The 16143-nt window shown below is 44.8% G+C and overlaps 1 protein-coding gene and 1 long non-coding RNA gene across 14 annotated transcripts in view; one reads left to right on the forward strand and one right to left on the reverse strand.

Annotated features, from left to right (window-relative positions):
- The window catches only part of LOC118391642 (trafficking protein particle complex subunit 9-like), a 414365-nt gene that overhangs the window by 294483 nt on the left and 103739 nt on the right, over positions 1 to 16143 (reverse strand). Inside the window, exon 18 of the mRNA XM_052472165.1 lies at positions 32 to 184. Coding sequence (XP_052328125.1) covers positions 32 to 184 — 153 coding nt within the window. The remainder of the gene's footprint in view (positions 1 to 31; positions 185 to 16143) is intronic.
- On the forward strand, positions 13281 to 14893 carry LOC127909870 (uncharacterized). Of its 13 annotated transcripts, none has more exons than XR_008072639.1 (4): positions 13540 to 13671; positions 13736 to 13876; positions 13971 to 14158; positions 14315 to 14893. It is a non-coding gene; the product is annotated as an uncharacterized LOC127909870 (long non-coding RNA). The 13 variants fall into 13 exon arrangements; XR_008072643.1 differs by having other exon boundaries at positions 14065 to 14158; XR_008072649.1 differs by having other exon boundaries at positions 13736 to 13782.

Below are 16143 nucleotides of genomic sequence, written 5' to 3' on the forward strand. Positions count from 1 at the left end.
TTGCGGCCCGTCTGGAATTGAAACCACTCACCATCGTTGAGGTCCTGAAGCAGGTTCTCTCCTCCAGAGAAGTCCAGTCTGACTTTGATGTTGACGGTGAGGGTGACAGACTGGCCTGGCTTCAGAGGCAGCTGAGACACAGCCTCGTCTAGGTCCCAGCTCAGGAACTCTCCAAACAACTTCTCTACAGGAAACAACAGAACAAGACAACAAATAAAGTAGAGGAAAGAGAAAACCTTCAGAGTCAGACTTTGTGGAGATAACAGGCATAGATAATATATATATATATATATATATATATATATATATATATATATATATATATATATTGACAGAGAGAGAAGTAATGAAACACTATGAATCTCAGGACAACCTCTCTGAGGAAGTCAATACTTAATATACTATTTATTTATTTGTTTAACCTTTATTTAACTTGGCAAGTCAGTTAAGAACAAATTCCTATTTACAATGACGGCCTACCAAAAGGCAAAAGGCCTCCTGCAGGGACGGGGGCTGGGATTATTATAATTGTAAAAAATTATAATAGGACAAAACACAACAAGAGAGATAACACTACATAAAGAGAGACCTAAGGCAACAACATAGCATGGTAGCAACACAACATGACAACATGGTAGCAACACAACATGACAACATGGTAGCAACACAACATGGCAGCAGCACAAAACAAGGTACAAACATTATTGAGCACAGACAACAGCACAAAGGGCAAGAAGGTAGAGACAACAATACATCACGCAAAGCAGACCCAACTGTCAGTAAGAGGGTCCATGATTGAGTCTTTGAATGAAGACATGGAGATAAAACTGTCCAGTTTGAGTGTTTGTTGCAGCTCGTTCCAGTCGCAAGCTGCAGGGAACTGAAAAGAGGAGCGACCCAGGGATGTGAAGAATAATAGTCTCAACTCACATCTAAACTGTCCAAACTTTGTTATAGAAACAAAGACAGTTTGTTCTTGGAAGAGTAAAAGAGGAGATTCCCAGTGGACTCTCTCCCAGCACTTATTGGACCACAACAAACAAGATGTTCCTTCAGCAACAAAAAACACATCCACAGTTTTTTCCTGAGTTGCACAGTTTTTTGCACAGAATCAAAAATGATTCAGAAAACATGATGCTGGGTAGTAACTTTCAAGTCTGGTTGGAACTTAGCAGAGCATGACAGTGAAATGACAGGGATAAGACACGACTTTACATGGTCTAACATTTTGAAAACCAGGAAATAAGCAGGATGCCATCTCCTGGGTTTGTACCAACAGGTAATTGAAATGAAATTAGTTCTGCATATGTAAGCATCTAGCTGCTGACACAGACTGATCTGGAGCTTATTGCGCTGCTGGCCATTTCAGCATCGAGACGAGAAGATTCATAGTATAATTTGCATATTATTGACATTTAGAGGGCATCCAATTCCGTGTGTGTGTGTGTGTGTGTGTGTGTGTGTGTGTGTGTGTGTGTGTGTGTGTGTGTGTGTGTGTGTGTGTGTGTGTGTGCCTTCATGCGTGTCTACATCACGGCGTAAACCTGCTCACCTGATGTTTCAAGGCTGAAACTATGACAACCCCTGGGTGAAAGGTTAATAGCTGCCAGTTGGTGGTTGGCAGGTCAGCTAGCTATAATCACTCAACAATAGCAGTGTTGCACTCCGTCCGTCAGTCCGTAAGACTAAACAGGCTGATTTATGTTGAACGTTAAACCCTGCAGGCACCTGAGACTTATGGGTGAGTCAGCCACTGCCACTTGAACCAGGCTGGATGGATGAAGGGAACAGAACAGCAAATGAATGATGCATCAACTGAATAAGCCATGTGGCTTTGTCTTAAACAGGTGTGCTCTACAGTGCACTGCAGCCCCCGCTGGGTTCAAAGCAACAGGCTGGTAATCCACTAACCAAAGCAGTCTCGCTTATTTTACTCTCTCTAACTGTTTATTTATATTGTTCAATCGCCCTCTTCATAGTTCTCTCTCTCACACTCTCCCTCTCTCTCAGGTAATTGTTATTTTACTCTCTCCCTGTTTATTTATATTGTTCAATCGCCCTCTTCATAGTTCTCTCTCTCACTCTCCCTCTCTCTCAGGTAATTGTTATTTTACTCTCTCTAACTGTTTATTTATATTGTTCAATCGCCCTCTTCATAGTTCTCTCTCTCACACTCTCCCTCTCTCTCAGGTAATTGTTATTTTACTCTCTCCCTGTTTATTTATATTGTTCAATCGCCCTCTTCATAGTTCTCTCTCTCACTCTCCCTCTCTCTCAGGTAATTGTTATTTTACTCTCTCTCCTGTTTATTTATATTGTTCAATCGCCCTCTTCATAGTTCTCTCTCTCACTCTCCCTCTCTCTCAGGTAATTGTTATTTTACTCTCTCTCCCTGTTTATTTATATTGTTCAATCGTCCTCTTCATAGTTCTCTCTCACACTCTCAGGTAATTTTTTTAAATTTTTTATTCTGTTCACTTTGCTGCAGTGATTAATGACAAAATACTGAAATTGCTAAATATTCCTGGCATGTTATGCCAGTGACCAGCAGCCTAAAAGAACCTGCTTACAGTTCTCCATTTGCATTTATTTTTGGTAATACCAATTACCCCACTGAAAACATTCTTTAAAAAAAGTGTACCTGGTCATAACATACTTTATATGGGCAAATTAAATGAATAGACTATAAAGGAAAGTTTCACATCTTCATATGTCTGAGGGGGGTTTTAACCTTCCAGACTTGTATAGTGAGTTGACAACAATTCCAGGGCATTTATTGTGTAGTGAGTTGACACAATTCCAGGGCTTTTACTTGTGTAGTGAGTTGACACAATTCCAGGGCTTTTACTTGTGTAGTGAGTTGACACAATTCCAGGGATTTTACTTGTGTAGTGAGTTGACACAATTCCAGGGCTTTTATTTGTGTAGTGAGTTGACACAATTCCAGGGCTTTTACTTGTGTAGTGAGTTGATACAATTCCAGGGCTTTTACTTGTATAGTGAGTTGACACATTTCCAGGGCTTTTACTTGTGACTTATAGTTAAATGCACTAAAGAGGAACAATAGGTTCTGTACTGAAGATGCACATGTTCATACCCAGAATATTGTTGTGTCTATTTCCTAAGGATAAAGCTAAGAACATGAACAACTTCATGGTTAAGAACGTTATAACAATATGGAAGAAAATGAAACGTATTCTACAAGACCCAGTATCACTCCCTAAAAACACAACGCTATGGAACAATCCTTTGATAGTTTAAAATAATTTACTGATAAATTGGTGCACAAGGAAAACTAAAGGCATAGAAACCGTAACTAAAGGCATAGAAACCGGAACTAAAGGCATAGAAACCGTAACTAAAGGCATAGAAACCAGAACTAAAGGCATAGAAACCGGAACTAAAGGCATAGAAACCGGAACTAAAGGCATAGAAACCGGAACTGAAGGCATAGAAACCGGAACTAAAGGCATAGAAACCGGAACTAAAGGCATAGAAACCGGAACTAAAGGCATAGAAACCATAACTAAAGGCATAGAAACCGGAACTAAAGGCATAGAAACCGGAACTAAAGGCATAGAAACCGGAACTAAAGGCATAGAAACCGGAACTAAAGGCATAGAAACCGGAACTAAAGGCATATAAACCGGAACTAAAGGCATAGAAACCGGAACTAAAGGCATAGAAACCGGAACTAAAGGCATAGAAACCGGAACTAAAGGCACAGAAACCGGAACTAAAGGCACAGAAACCGGAACTAAAGGCACAGAAACCGGAACTAAAGGCACAGAAACCGGAACTAAAGGCACAGAAACCGGAACTAAAGGCATAGAAACCGGAACTAAAGGCATAGAAACCGGAACTAAGGGCATAGAAACCGGAACTAAAGGCACAGAAACCGGAACTAGAGGCACAGAAACCGGAACTAAAAGGCACAGAAACCGTAGTCTGTAAAGTAACATGTGGAAAAAGTCAAGGGGTCTGAATACTTTCAGAAAACACTGGGAAAATCATATTTATTTGATTTAACCTATTGAGACGGGAAAGCATGTTCGTTATGAAGCTGATCACGTGCTCTTTATGACAGAATGTTACAATTAGGTGAACAATTTAGGTCACCTGGATGTGAGGTCAGAGACGATAACGACAGATGCATGAATGGACTACGGGTACATTTGCTCTCTGACCCCGTCATAACACATCATCATTATTACATCTATCCTTCGATGTTGTATCCAGGCATTAGATCTTCAAGCACTGAGCCCTCACATATACATGGAGGAAGAAGCCTGTCCATTAGCTTGACCTGGTCCATTGAGAGAGGAAAAACATGACATGAAGGTATGCTGTAATGATTGTTTCCTAGTATGCTTGGTGGTGGTCATCAACACGCTAGACATATCTAATGTTTTGGAGAAACGTAGGACTGCAGGCCCCAACACTTCCAACAGCTTAGCGGAAGTCAGCACATTTTCCAGGAATTGTTTAGGGATGTCAATGTTGTGGGCATTCACCGCATTACCCACATATGAAAGCTGTGCCTAAGTATTGAAGCATACTGAGCAAGGCGAGACAGACGAGAAGAGAGAGCAGACAGAGATAGAGAGAGCAGGAAAAGCACCTCTAAGCCAGACAGCTACAGCATGCTAGAGTGGGTTGTGTCAGAACACCAGGCGAACTGCTTAGAGCGGGGCTGGAGGCCAGGACTGGAGGCCAGGGCAAGGGCAAGCCACCATACGGCTGCCTGGATGCAGATGGAGCCAGTTCAAAGCGGCACTATTCTTAACAATGTTTGTAGGGAATAGGGTGCCCTCTGGAACACAACCTAAGCAGAGACAGATGCACTCATTGGAGGAAACAAACAGAACCTCCGAAAGCTATAAATGTACCGTAGCAAACTTACAGTGGTTTAGTATTCTTGACAGGTGCAAAAGTGATGTGAGAATCTCTCTGTGTCTGAAATCCCTGTGAATGACAAGGCCCTAATAGCTCAAAATGGATGTACTTTAGTAATCGGGCATGTAGGTATCATCAAAAATAAATGGTGGATGGCTTTACTGAGCTGAACATGGGCATGCTGGGTGTCATAGTAAAAAAACGAGTTTGTGTACAGTCTGCTGCCTCAGTTTGTATGATTGCAATTTGCATATAATCCAGAATGTTATGAAGAGTGATCAGATGAATTGTAATTAATTGCAAAGTCCCTCTTTGCCATGCAAATGAACCGAATCCCCCCAAAATAACATTTCCACTGCATTTCAGCCCTGCCACAAAAGGACCAGCTGACATAATGTCAGTGATTCTCTCGATAACACAGGTGTGAGTGTTGACGAGGACAAGACTGGAGATCACTCTGTCATGCTGATTGAGTTCGAATAACAGACTGGAAGCTTCAAAAGGAGGGTGGTGCTTGGAATCATTGTTCTTCCTCTGTCAACAATGGTTACCTGCAAGGAAACACGTGCCGTCATCATTGCTTTGCACAAAAAGGGCTTCACAGGCAAGGATATTGCGACCAGTAAGACTGCACCTAAATCCACCATTTATCGGATCATTAAGAACTTCAAAGAGAGTGGTTCAATTGTTGTGAAGGCTTCAGGGCGCCCAAGAAAGTCCAGCAAGCGTCAGAACGTCTCCTAAAGTTGATTCAGCTGCGGGATCAGGGCACCACCTGTACAGATCTTGCTCAGGAATGGCAGCAGGCAGGTGTGAGTGCACCTGCACACACAGTGAGGCGAAGACTTTTGGAGGATGGCCTGGTGTCAAGAAGGGCAGCAAAGAAGCCACTTCTCTCCAGGAAAAACATCAGGGACAGACTAATATTATGAAAAAGGTATAGGGATTGGACTGCTGAGGACTGGGGTAAAGTCATTTTCTCTGATGAATCCCCTTTCCGATTGTTTGGGGCATCCGTAAAAAAAGCTTGTCCGGAAAAGACAAGGTGAGCACTACCATCAGTCATGTGTCATGCCAACGGTAAAGCATCCTGAGACCATTCATGTGTGGGGTTGCTTCTCAGCCAAGGGAGTGGGCTCCCTCACAATTTTGCCTAAGAACACAGTCATGAATAAAGAATGGTACCAACACATCCTCTGAGAGCAACTTCTCCCAACCATGCAGGAACAGTTTGGTGACGAGCAAGGCCTTTTCCAGCATGGTGGAGCACCTTGCCATAAGGCAAAAGTGACTAAGTGGCTCTGGGAACGAAATATCGATATTTTTGGTTCATGTCCAGGAAACTCCCCAGACCTTAATCCCATTGAGAACTTGTGGTCAAACCACAAGAGGCGGGCAAGACAAACAAAAACCCACAAATTCTGAAAAACTCCAAGCATTGATTATGCAAGAAAGGGCCGCCATCAGTCAGGATGTGGCCCAGAATTTAATTGACAACATGCCAGGGCGGATTGCAGAGGTCTTGAAAAAGAAGGGTCAACATTGCAAATATTGACTCTTTGCATCAATAATGTAATTGTCAATAAAAGCCTTTGACACTTATGAAATGCTGGTAATTATATTTCAGTATTCCATTGTAACATCTGACAAAAACATCTAAAGACAGTGAAGCAGAAAACTTTGTGGAAATTAATTTGTGTCATTCTCAAAACTGTTGGCCACGACTGTAGAATCTCAGGAGTAAGTGGAATTATTGTGTAACCCTAACACACATAATTGAGAAGATTTGTGATTGACAAACATCCAAGTTTTGGGGGGTGAAATAAACTACTCTTCAGGTACAAGAGTGAGAAAAGAAAGTGCACCAGACCATTAGAGCCTGGTAACATACATCCCATGAAATGTATAGTGCACTTCAATGACTCACTGTTAGACACAGGAAAAGTCTGATCACCAAAAAGGTGACAAGGTAGGGGGGCCATGAAATATAGATTGTCTTAATGACAGAGCCTGAAATATTCATAGAAGTAGAGACTACACTGCAATAATTAATAGCTATAGAGAGAGAGCGAGAGAGCAAGAGAGCGAGAAAGTGGCACCAACTGTGCAGCAGAGAAAGAAGGATGGAGAGAAGGAGAGATGCATATAGAGAGGGGAATGAAACATGACTACATAGAAAGAGATGGAGAGAGAAAGAGATGGAGAGACGAGGGAGATGAGGGGGAAAAAACAAAGCTATTAATCTCCCCATGTTGACACCCCACTGCCTTATTCAACAGGTAGGCGAGCCAGTAAGAGTTGGAACTGGTGATGTAAGCCCTGGTGTTATCATCAATACAAAAAGACACAACAAGAGTTGGAACTGGTGATGTAAGCCCTGGTGTTATCATCAATACAAAAAGACACAACAAGAGTTGGAACTGGTGATGTAAGCCCTGGTGTTATCATCAATACAAAAAGACACAACAAGAGTTGGAACTGGTGATGTAAGCCCTGGTGTTATCATCAATACAAAAAGACACAACAAGAGTTGGAACTGGTGATGTAAGCCCTGGTGTTATCATCAATACAAAAAGACACAACAAGAGTTGGAACTGGTGATGTAAGCCCTGGTGTTATCATCAATACAAAAAGACACAACAAGAGTTGGAACTGGTGATGTAAGCCCTGGTGTTATCATCAATACAAAAAGACACAACAAGAGTTGGAACTAAATGTCAGAACTAGTGATGTTGGACTGTGGACTGCAGACCACAGTGGAGCCTCTTCAAAAAAAGACATGAAAAAGGGTCAATAGCTTCCCAAACACTTTCCTTTCTCCTGTTACCTCCATCTGACACACTATGTTCTATATGTCTGAGATACAGATCATTATTTCTCTATTATGCTAACGCAGAGAGAGCATGCAGAGTTCAGCCTAACTTCCACTTGAATGAATGAGTGCTTCTAAGAGTGAAGCAATATCTAATTCCAGGGCACTACAAACCTTGAGGTCGTCAAAAGATTTGTTAAAAGTTAGTGAACCCTCAACACCCTGTTGGTGATGAACAGAAAACTGTGCATTGTTTTCATCGCTGATGAATCGATCACTGGTTGGCCTTTCATACTGACAGCCCTTACTCCATCACTGTCACTCTTGCTCTGAGTTGCCACAGGTCTAACACATTCGGTCACTCTAGCTCTGAGCTGCCACAGGTCTAAGACACTCGGTCACTAGCCGCTCTGGATAAGAGCGTCTGCTAAATGACTTAAATGTAAATGTAAATGTCACTCTAGCTCTGAGCTGCCACAGGTCTAAGACACTCGGTCACTCTAGCTCTGAGCTGCCACAGGTCTAACACACTCGGTCACTCTAGCTCTGAGCTGCCACAGGTCTAACACACTCGGTCACTCTAGCTCTGAGCTGCCACAGGTCTAACACACTCGGTCACTCTAGCTCTGAGCTGCCACAGGTCTAACACACTCGGTCACTCTAGCTCTGAGCTGCCACAGGTCTAACACACTCGGTCACTCTAGCTCTGAGTTGCCACAGGTCTAACACACTCGGTCACTCTAGCTCTGAGTTGCCACAGGTCTAACTCACTCGGTCACTCTAGCTCTGAGCTGCCACAGGTCTAACACACTCTGTCAGTCTAGCTCTGAGCTGCCACAGGTCTAACACACTCGGTCAGTCTAGCTCTGAGCTGCCACAGGTCTAACACACTCGGTCACTCTAGCTCTGAGCTGCCACAGGTCTAACACACTCGGTCAGTCTAGCTCTGAGCTGCCACAGGTCTAACACACTCGGTCACTCTAGCTCTGAGCTGCCACAGGTCTAACACACTCGGTCACTCTAGCTCTGAGCTGCCACAGGTCTAACACACTCGGTCACTCTAGCTCTGAGCTGCCACAGGTCTAACACACTCGGTCACTCTAGCTCTGAGCTGCCACAGGTCTAACACACTCAGTCACTCTAGCTCTGAGCTGCCACAGGTCTAACACACTCAGTCACTCTAGCTCTGAGCTGCCACAGGTCTAACACACTCACTCCAGCTGGTCCATGTCCGACACCAGACTTTCCCCAAACTCGTCATAGGGACCACAAGGGGTGCATGTTTAGGTTTTTGCCCTAACACTACACAGTTAATTCAAATGATCAAAGCATGACGATTGGTTGATTATTTGAATCAGCTGTGTAGTGCTGGGGCACCCCTTGGGCTCCTGTAGACAGAGTTTAAGAAACCCTGCCCTGCACACAGCTGCCCCAGGTCTTATACCGTAAGACACGGAGTGGGAAAGAGATGAGTTGAGTAACATTTACTTATAATTAATACACACTCCATTAAGCTGTATAAAGCCTGCCAATATACCACTGAAATCAGTCTAGTGGAAGCAGGCAGCCTCACTACAACCCGGTTCACTGTCTCCACTGTCCTCTGTGGACTGACCTCCTCCATATGTTCCTACCTCAACCACTTCTCTCTCATAGTTGGCTGCTGAGGCCCTATTGTACATAGACAGAAATGTTAACGTTCGCTTTTCTACACATGCCTTTTCCCTAATGTGAAGAACTGACACCATCTGTCATTAACCCATTTGTCATAGTGAGGGAGGGACACTGGGAGCTAGGGTAAACACAGACGACCCTGTAGAGGAGCAGAGGACAGAGTTGCCAGGACAACTAGCAGTACATGATGAAGTAGGTCCACTAGAGAGTGGTCGGGTCAGGAGAGGACAACACCAGAACTTGTCGGTCTTGTCTGCCTGCCTGCCTTGGTGACCTCTTCAAAAGGTCCTGAACAGTCATTCTGAAAATTACTTTTTCTGTAATGGCCAACTACCAAGTTTAAAAGACAGCCTGAGTTGGCCAGGAGCTTATATTCATGAGCTCGCCTTGACAGACAGATCTTTGAAACTCCTATGTCAAGCAACTTGGATACAGTGAGCAGTGTAAGCTAATTTGGTGAAACACAAAGCAACTCAAACATTGAAATTGCATCAGTGATATCATTATTATTATTTAATACATCTCCCGTATGGCATGTCTCTGGTGATGCTTTAAACAGCAGCACTAACGGATGTGGTGGCTTGACAACCACGTTGGCGTTTTGAACAGATCTTCCCCCATTTAGGTCCATGCTGGCTGAAGACCTAGCAAGCCAGTAACTAGCTAACATCAGGCACAGATGAAAAGAGAAACAGAAGTATCGTTGTGATAGATGAATAGTGTAAACTTTGAATATTTGTTGACACCTTACATTTCGGCACCAGTAGAGAAGCTCTCTAGCTATATAAACCATGCCACTCTGCAAACACACCTTCTCCGATGTTGGTCACAAGGTGGTACTTGTTCAAATTAGGTAAGAGAATGTCATGTTACCAATGGTGTATTCAAATTAAGTGTTTGACAAGGGGACTAGTAACTTTATGAAACTTTATATAGATGCAGTCATCTTTCATACTTTGGCCATCCTACTTTGATCTTGTTTCCTTCAAATATCATCACATATTATGAAAAACATGAGTTTGACTGTTCATGACCTTTAACACAGACACCCTGTGACCTGCTTATGACAATGATGATAGAAGCAGAGAATGAACATATTCACGCATGCACCACACCATCTGCTTGTGCTGGGGTGTCATCTGGCCTCACTATGGGGGAAAAAACACACCAATTCAGCATTCTTCATCTACTTGTTGACATAGAGGTTCTGCCTGGGGAAGTAGCCCTAACAGAGACAGCTAGCTAGATAGACAATATACTGTATGGTCTCACTCACACACCTTGGGAGAAAACATTGCTGACAAAACAAAATGTTTTTTCCTCAGTGTGTCAGTCCATAGTATCACGCTCTCCATGAGAAGGAGAGAGCTGTCATGTTTGGGATAGCGGAGAAGACTGAGTGGAGACATCAATACAGGAAACATACCAGATAGCAACACAGTCTGACTGCTGGCAATGATTCACTAGGACAGGGAGAGGTAACAACACAGTCTGACTGCTGGCAATGATTCACTAGGACAGGGAGAGGTAACAACACAGTCTGACTGCTGGCAATGATTCACTAGGACAGGGAGAGGTAACAACACAGTCTGACTGCTGGCAATGATTCACTAGGACAGGGAGAGGTAACAACACAGTCTGACTGCTGGCAATGATTCACTAGGACAGGGAGAGGTAGTAACACAGTCTGACTGCTGGCAATGATTCACTAGGACAGGGAGAGGTAACACAGTCTGACTGCTGGCAATGATTCACTAGGACAGGGAGAGGTAGTAACACAGTCTGACTGCTGGCAATGATTCACTAGGACAGGGAGAGGTAACACAGTCTGACTGCTGGCAATGATTCACTAGGACAGGGAGAGGTTGCATGGCGACACCATAGTCACACTATATATTTCCACGCTTCATCAGAAATTAACTACGTCTACAATCTCTACCCGGCCGAGTTGGTGAAATGATTATAGTCAAACCCCAAATCAGGTATAACAGGCCTCTACTTCAGAAAGCGATTCATCTTACAAGAATAAAAACACTGATGTTGGCTACATGAATCAGTTTGAACAAGAAGGACATCTCCTATCAACCTTTGTATTCCTTGTTAATCCCTCTTTCAGTGGGATCTTGAGAATAACGGTCCTCTGCAGCTCAGTTGGTAGAGCAGGGCTCGTGCCACGCCGGCATAAATGGTTCTATTGCCAGGCCCAGCCCCACTAAAAACGTACGCACACAAGACTACGTCTCTTTGGATAAAAGCATCTGCTAAGTGACATATTATTATTAGAATAAACAGAAAATGAATACAGTTCGCACCAAAATGTGCAGAGTGCTTTAGTTTAGATGGCAACGCTCAAACCGGAACTTCAGACCCATAGAGATACTGTAGGATTTTAAATCTTTGCAACATCTCCATCACTCTGCATATAATAATGCTATGCAGTTGTTTCTAAAGCAATTAGGACACAATGGCTGCCAACAAGAGACAACTGAGAAGTGGGCTCTCACTAAAAGCCATTTGTAGTATGATCCATGGCAGTGCTGTGCAATTAACAGGCCTGATTACATGATGCAGAGCTCCATGTGGTGTTCCTTCACCGTAGGGTTTTGGCTGAGCTGCCGTGGGTAGCAGCCCATGTGTGTGTGTTCGTGTGTGTGTGTGTCAAATCAAATAAACGTGTATTGGTCATGTACACAGATTTGCAGACGTTATCGCAGGTGCAGCGAAATGCTTGTGTTTGTCGCTCCAACAGTGTCGTAATGCCTAGCAAAAATAAATCAAACGATGCACACAATAAAAAAACTAAGTTATATAGGATGAGCGATGACTCGAACACAGTACTATATACACACTGAACAAAAATAAAACGCATGTCAAATGTTGGTCCCATGTTTCATGAGCTGAAATAAAAGATCCCAGAAATGTTCCATACGCACAAAAAGCTGATTTCTCTCAAATTTTGTGCATAAATTTGTTTACATCCCTGTTAGAGAGCATTTCTCCTTTGCCAAGATAATCCATCCACCTGACAGGTGAGGCATATCAAGAAGCTGGGGGCAATAAAAGGCCACTGTAAAATGTGAAGTTTTGTCACACAACATAATGTCACAGATGTCTCATGTTTTGAGAGAACGTGCAATTGGCATGCTGACTGCCGGAGTGTCCACCTGAGCTGTTGGCAGAGAATTTAATGCTAATTCTCTACCATTTGGCAGTACGCCCAACCAGCCTCACAACTGCAGACCACGTGTATGGCGTCATGTTGGCGAGCGTGGTGCTGATGTCAACGTTGTGAACAGAGTGCCCGATGGTGGCGGTCTGGTTATGGTATGGACAGACAAACTACAGACAACGAACACAATTACATTTTATCCATGGCAACTTCAACGCACAGAGATACTGTGACGAGATCCTGAGGCCCATTGTCGTGCCATTGATCCGACGCCATCACCTCATCTTTCAGCAAGATAATGCACAGCCCCATGTCGCAAGGATCTGTATACGTCTGTAAAAATGTCCCTGCTCTTCCATGGCCTGCATATTCACCAGACTTGTCACCCATTAAGCATGTTTGGGATGCCCTGAATCGACAAGTACAGCAGCGTGTTCCAGTTCCCGCCAATATCCAGCAACTTCACACAACCATTGAAGAGGAGTGGGACACCATTCCAAAGGCAACAATCAAAAGCCTGATCAACTCAATGTGAAGATGGGTGGGTCACACCAGACTGGTTTTCTGAGCCACGACCCTACCTTTTCTTTTTTGTAAAGGTATCTGGACCAATAGATGCATATCTGCATTCCCAGTCATGTGAAATCCATAGATTAGAGTCTAATGAATTATTTCATTAAATGAACTGTAACTCAGTCAAATTGTTGAAATTGTTAGGCTTATATTTTTGGTCAGTGTACATAGTGGGTGAAACAGTATGTAAACATTAAGGTGACCAATGTTCAATGACTAAGTGCATAGGGCAGCAGTCTCTAAGGTGCAGGGTAGAGTAGCGGGTGGTAGCCGGCTAGAACAGTGACTAAGGTTCAGGGCAGGGTACTGGGCTGAGTCCGGCTAGAACAGTGACTAAGGTTCAGGGCAGGGTACTGGGCTGAGGCCAGCTGAGAGCAGGGCAGGGTGACTGAGTCCGGCTAAGTGACTTCAGGGCAGGGTACTGGGCTGAGGCCGGCTAGAACAGTGACTAAGGTTCAGGGCAGGGTACTGGGCTGAGTCCGGCTAGAACAGTGACTAAGGTTCAGGGCAGGGTACTGGGCTGAGGCCGGCTAGAACAGTGACTAAGGTTCAGGGCAGGGTACTGAGCTGAGTCCGAACAGTGACTAAGGTTCAACAGTGACAGTGACTAGGTTCAGGGCAGGGTACTGGGCTGAGGCCGGCTAGAACAGTGACTAAGGTTCAGGGCAGGGTACTGGGCTGAGTCCGGCTAGAACAGTGACTAAGGTTCAGGGCAGGGTACTGGGCTGAGGCCGGCTAGAACAGTGACTAAGGTTCAGGGCAGGGTACTGGGCGGAGTCCGGCTAGAACAGTGACTAAGGTTCAGGGCAGGGTACTGGGCTGAGGTCGGCTAGAACAGTGACTAAGGTTCAGGGCAGGGTACTGAGCTGAGTCCGGCTAGAACAGTGGCTAAGGTTCAGGGCAGGGTACTGAGTGGAGGTCGGCTAGAACAGTGACTAAGGTTCAGGGCAGGGTACTGGGCTGAGGCCGGCTAGAACAGTGACTAAGGTTCAGGGCAGGGTACTGGGCTGAGTCCGGCTAGAACAGTGACTAAGGTTCAGGGCAGGGTACTGAGTGGAGGTTGGCTAGAACAGTGACTAAGGTTCAGGGCAGGGTACTGGGCTGAGGTCAGTGACTAGAACAGTGACTAAGGTTCAGGGCAGGGTACTGGGCTGAGTCCGGGTTCAGGGCAGGGTAGAACAGTGACTAAGGTTCAGGGCAGGGTACTGGGCTGAGGCCGGCTAGAACAGTGACTAAGGTTCAGGGCAGGGTACTGGGCTGAGGCCGGCTAGAACAGTGACTAAGGTTCAGGGCAGGGTACTGGGCTGAGGCCGGCTAGAACAGTGACTAAGGTTCAGGGCAGGGTACTGGGCTGAGGCCGGCTAGAACAGTGACTAAGGTTCAGGGCAGGGTACTGGGCTGAGGCCGGCTAGAACAGTGACTAAGGTTCAGGGCAGGGTACTGGGCTGAGGCCGGCTAGAACAGTGACTAAGGTTCAGGGCAGGGTACTGGGCTGAGGCCGGCTAGAACAGTGACTAAGGTTCAGGGCAGGGTACAGGGCTGAGGCCGGCTAGAACAGTGACTAAGGTTCAGGGCAGGGTACTGAGCTGAGTCCGGCTAGTGGTGACATAACAGTCTGATGGCCTGGAAATCGGTCCCAGCTTTAATGCACCGGAGGTCCTTGATGATCTTCTTGGCCTTCCTGTGACATCGGGTGCTGTAGATATCCTGGAGGGCAGGCAGTGTGCCCCTGATGACGCATTGGGCTGACCACACCACCCTCTGGAAATCCCTTTGGTTCTGGATGCTGCAATTGGGAAAGGGGGATACCTCGTCAGTATTACAACTGAATGCCTTCAACTGAAATGTGTCTTCCACATTTAACCCAACCCCTCTGAATCAGAGGTGCGGGGGGCTGCCTGAAGTTCACAACCAGCTCCTTGGTTTGTCGACATTGAAGGGGAGGTTATTTTCCTGGCACCACTACGCTGTAGGACAGAGCCTAAAATTCACTTTTTGTTCCACCACCAAGTGGCAGGTAGATTGATTAAAAAACATTCCAAATCTGATTTTTTTTTACAGCTAAAATATTTTTGGGCCATAATTACATGTCACAAAATGTTTTCTCATTTTTAAAAATTAAAACAAATCAGAGAAAATGTTCAGCTGCCCCTTTAAGGGCAAGAGGTTATCGCAGTAACAGGGCCACTCGAGTAATGTCACGTGTGTCTGTGAAATTTGGGATATGACTAGGGCGTCTCTTCGCTATTAGTTGAAGCAGCAGACTCAAGCTAAAACTGAGCTTGTGAACAAAACAATGTAAAAAGTCAAGAAGCACGGGGACAAAGTCTCACTTTGTAGTAAATTACACCAACTTTTATGCCTCTGTGCTACATCTCCAAAAATGACTCCACTCAATGAGCTCTGCTCCCCTGCAAGGCAGTGTTTCTGCACGAGATGGGATATAGGGTTAGTATATATTTGTGCAATTACCTGCATAAATACTTTGAAAACAGCTGCTGCAGCATTTGTCTCATCGTTGTTGGTAATCAGGCCTACCACTGTTGTATCATCAGCAAACTTGATGATTGAGTTGGAGATGTGTGTGGCCACGCAGTCATGGGTGAACAGGGAGTACAGGAGGGTGCTAAACATGCACCCCTGTGGGGCCCCTGTGTTGAGGATCAGTGTGGCAGAGGCATTGTTGCCCAACTTCACCATTTCATGTCGGCCCGTCCGGAAGTTCAGGCCCTGTTGCACAGGTCGGGGTTCAGACCCATGCCGCTGAGCTTAGTGATGAGCTTGGAGGGCACTATGGTGTTGAAGGTTGAGATGTAGTCGATGAACAGCATTCTTACATATTTATTTCTTACATAGTTATTTCTTACATAGTTATTTCTTACATAGGTATTTCTTACATAGGTATTGCAATGGTGATTGTGTTTTCCATGGATCTGTTGGGACGATATGTGAATTGTAGTGGGTCTACGGTGTCTGGGAAGGTGATATGATCCTTAACTAGCCTCTCAAAGTGCTTAAT

This window comes from Oncorhynchus keta, chromosome 20 (assembly GCF_023373465.1).
Source record: "Oncorhynchus keta strain PuntledgeMale-10-30-2019 chromosome 20, Oket_V2, whole genome shotgun sequence".
Classification (NCBI taxonomy): domain Eukaryota; kingdom Metazoa; phylum Chordata; class Actinopteri; order Salmoniformes; family Salmonidae; genus Oncorhynchus; species Oncorhynchus keta.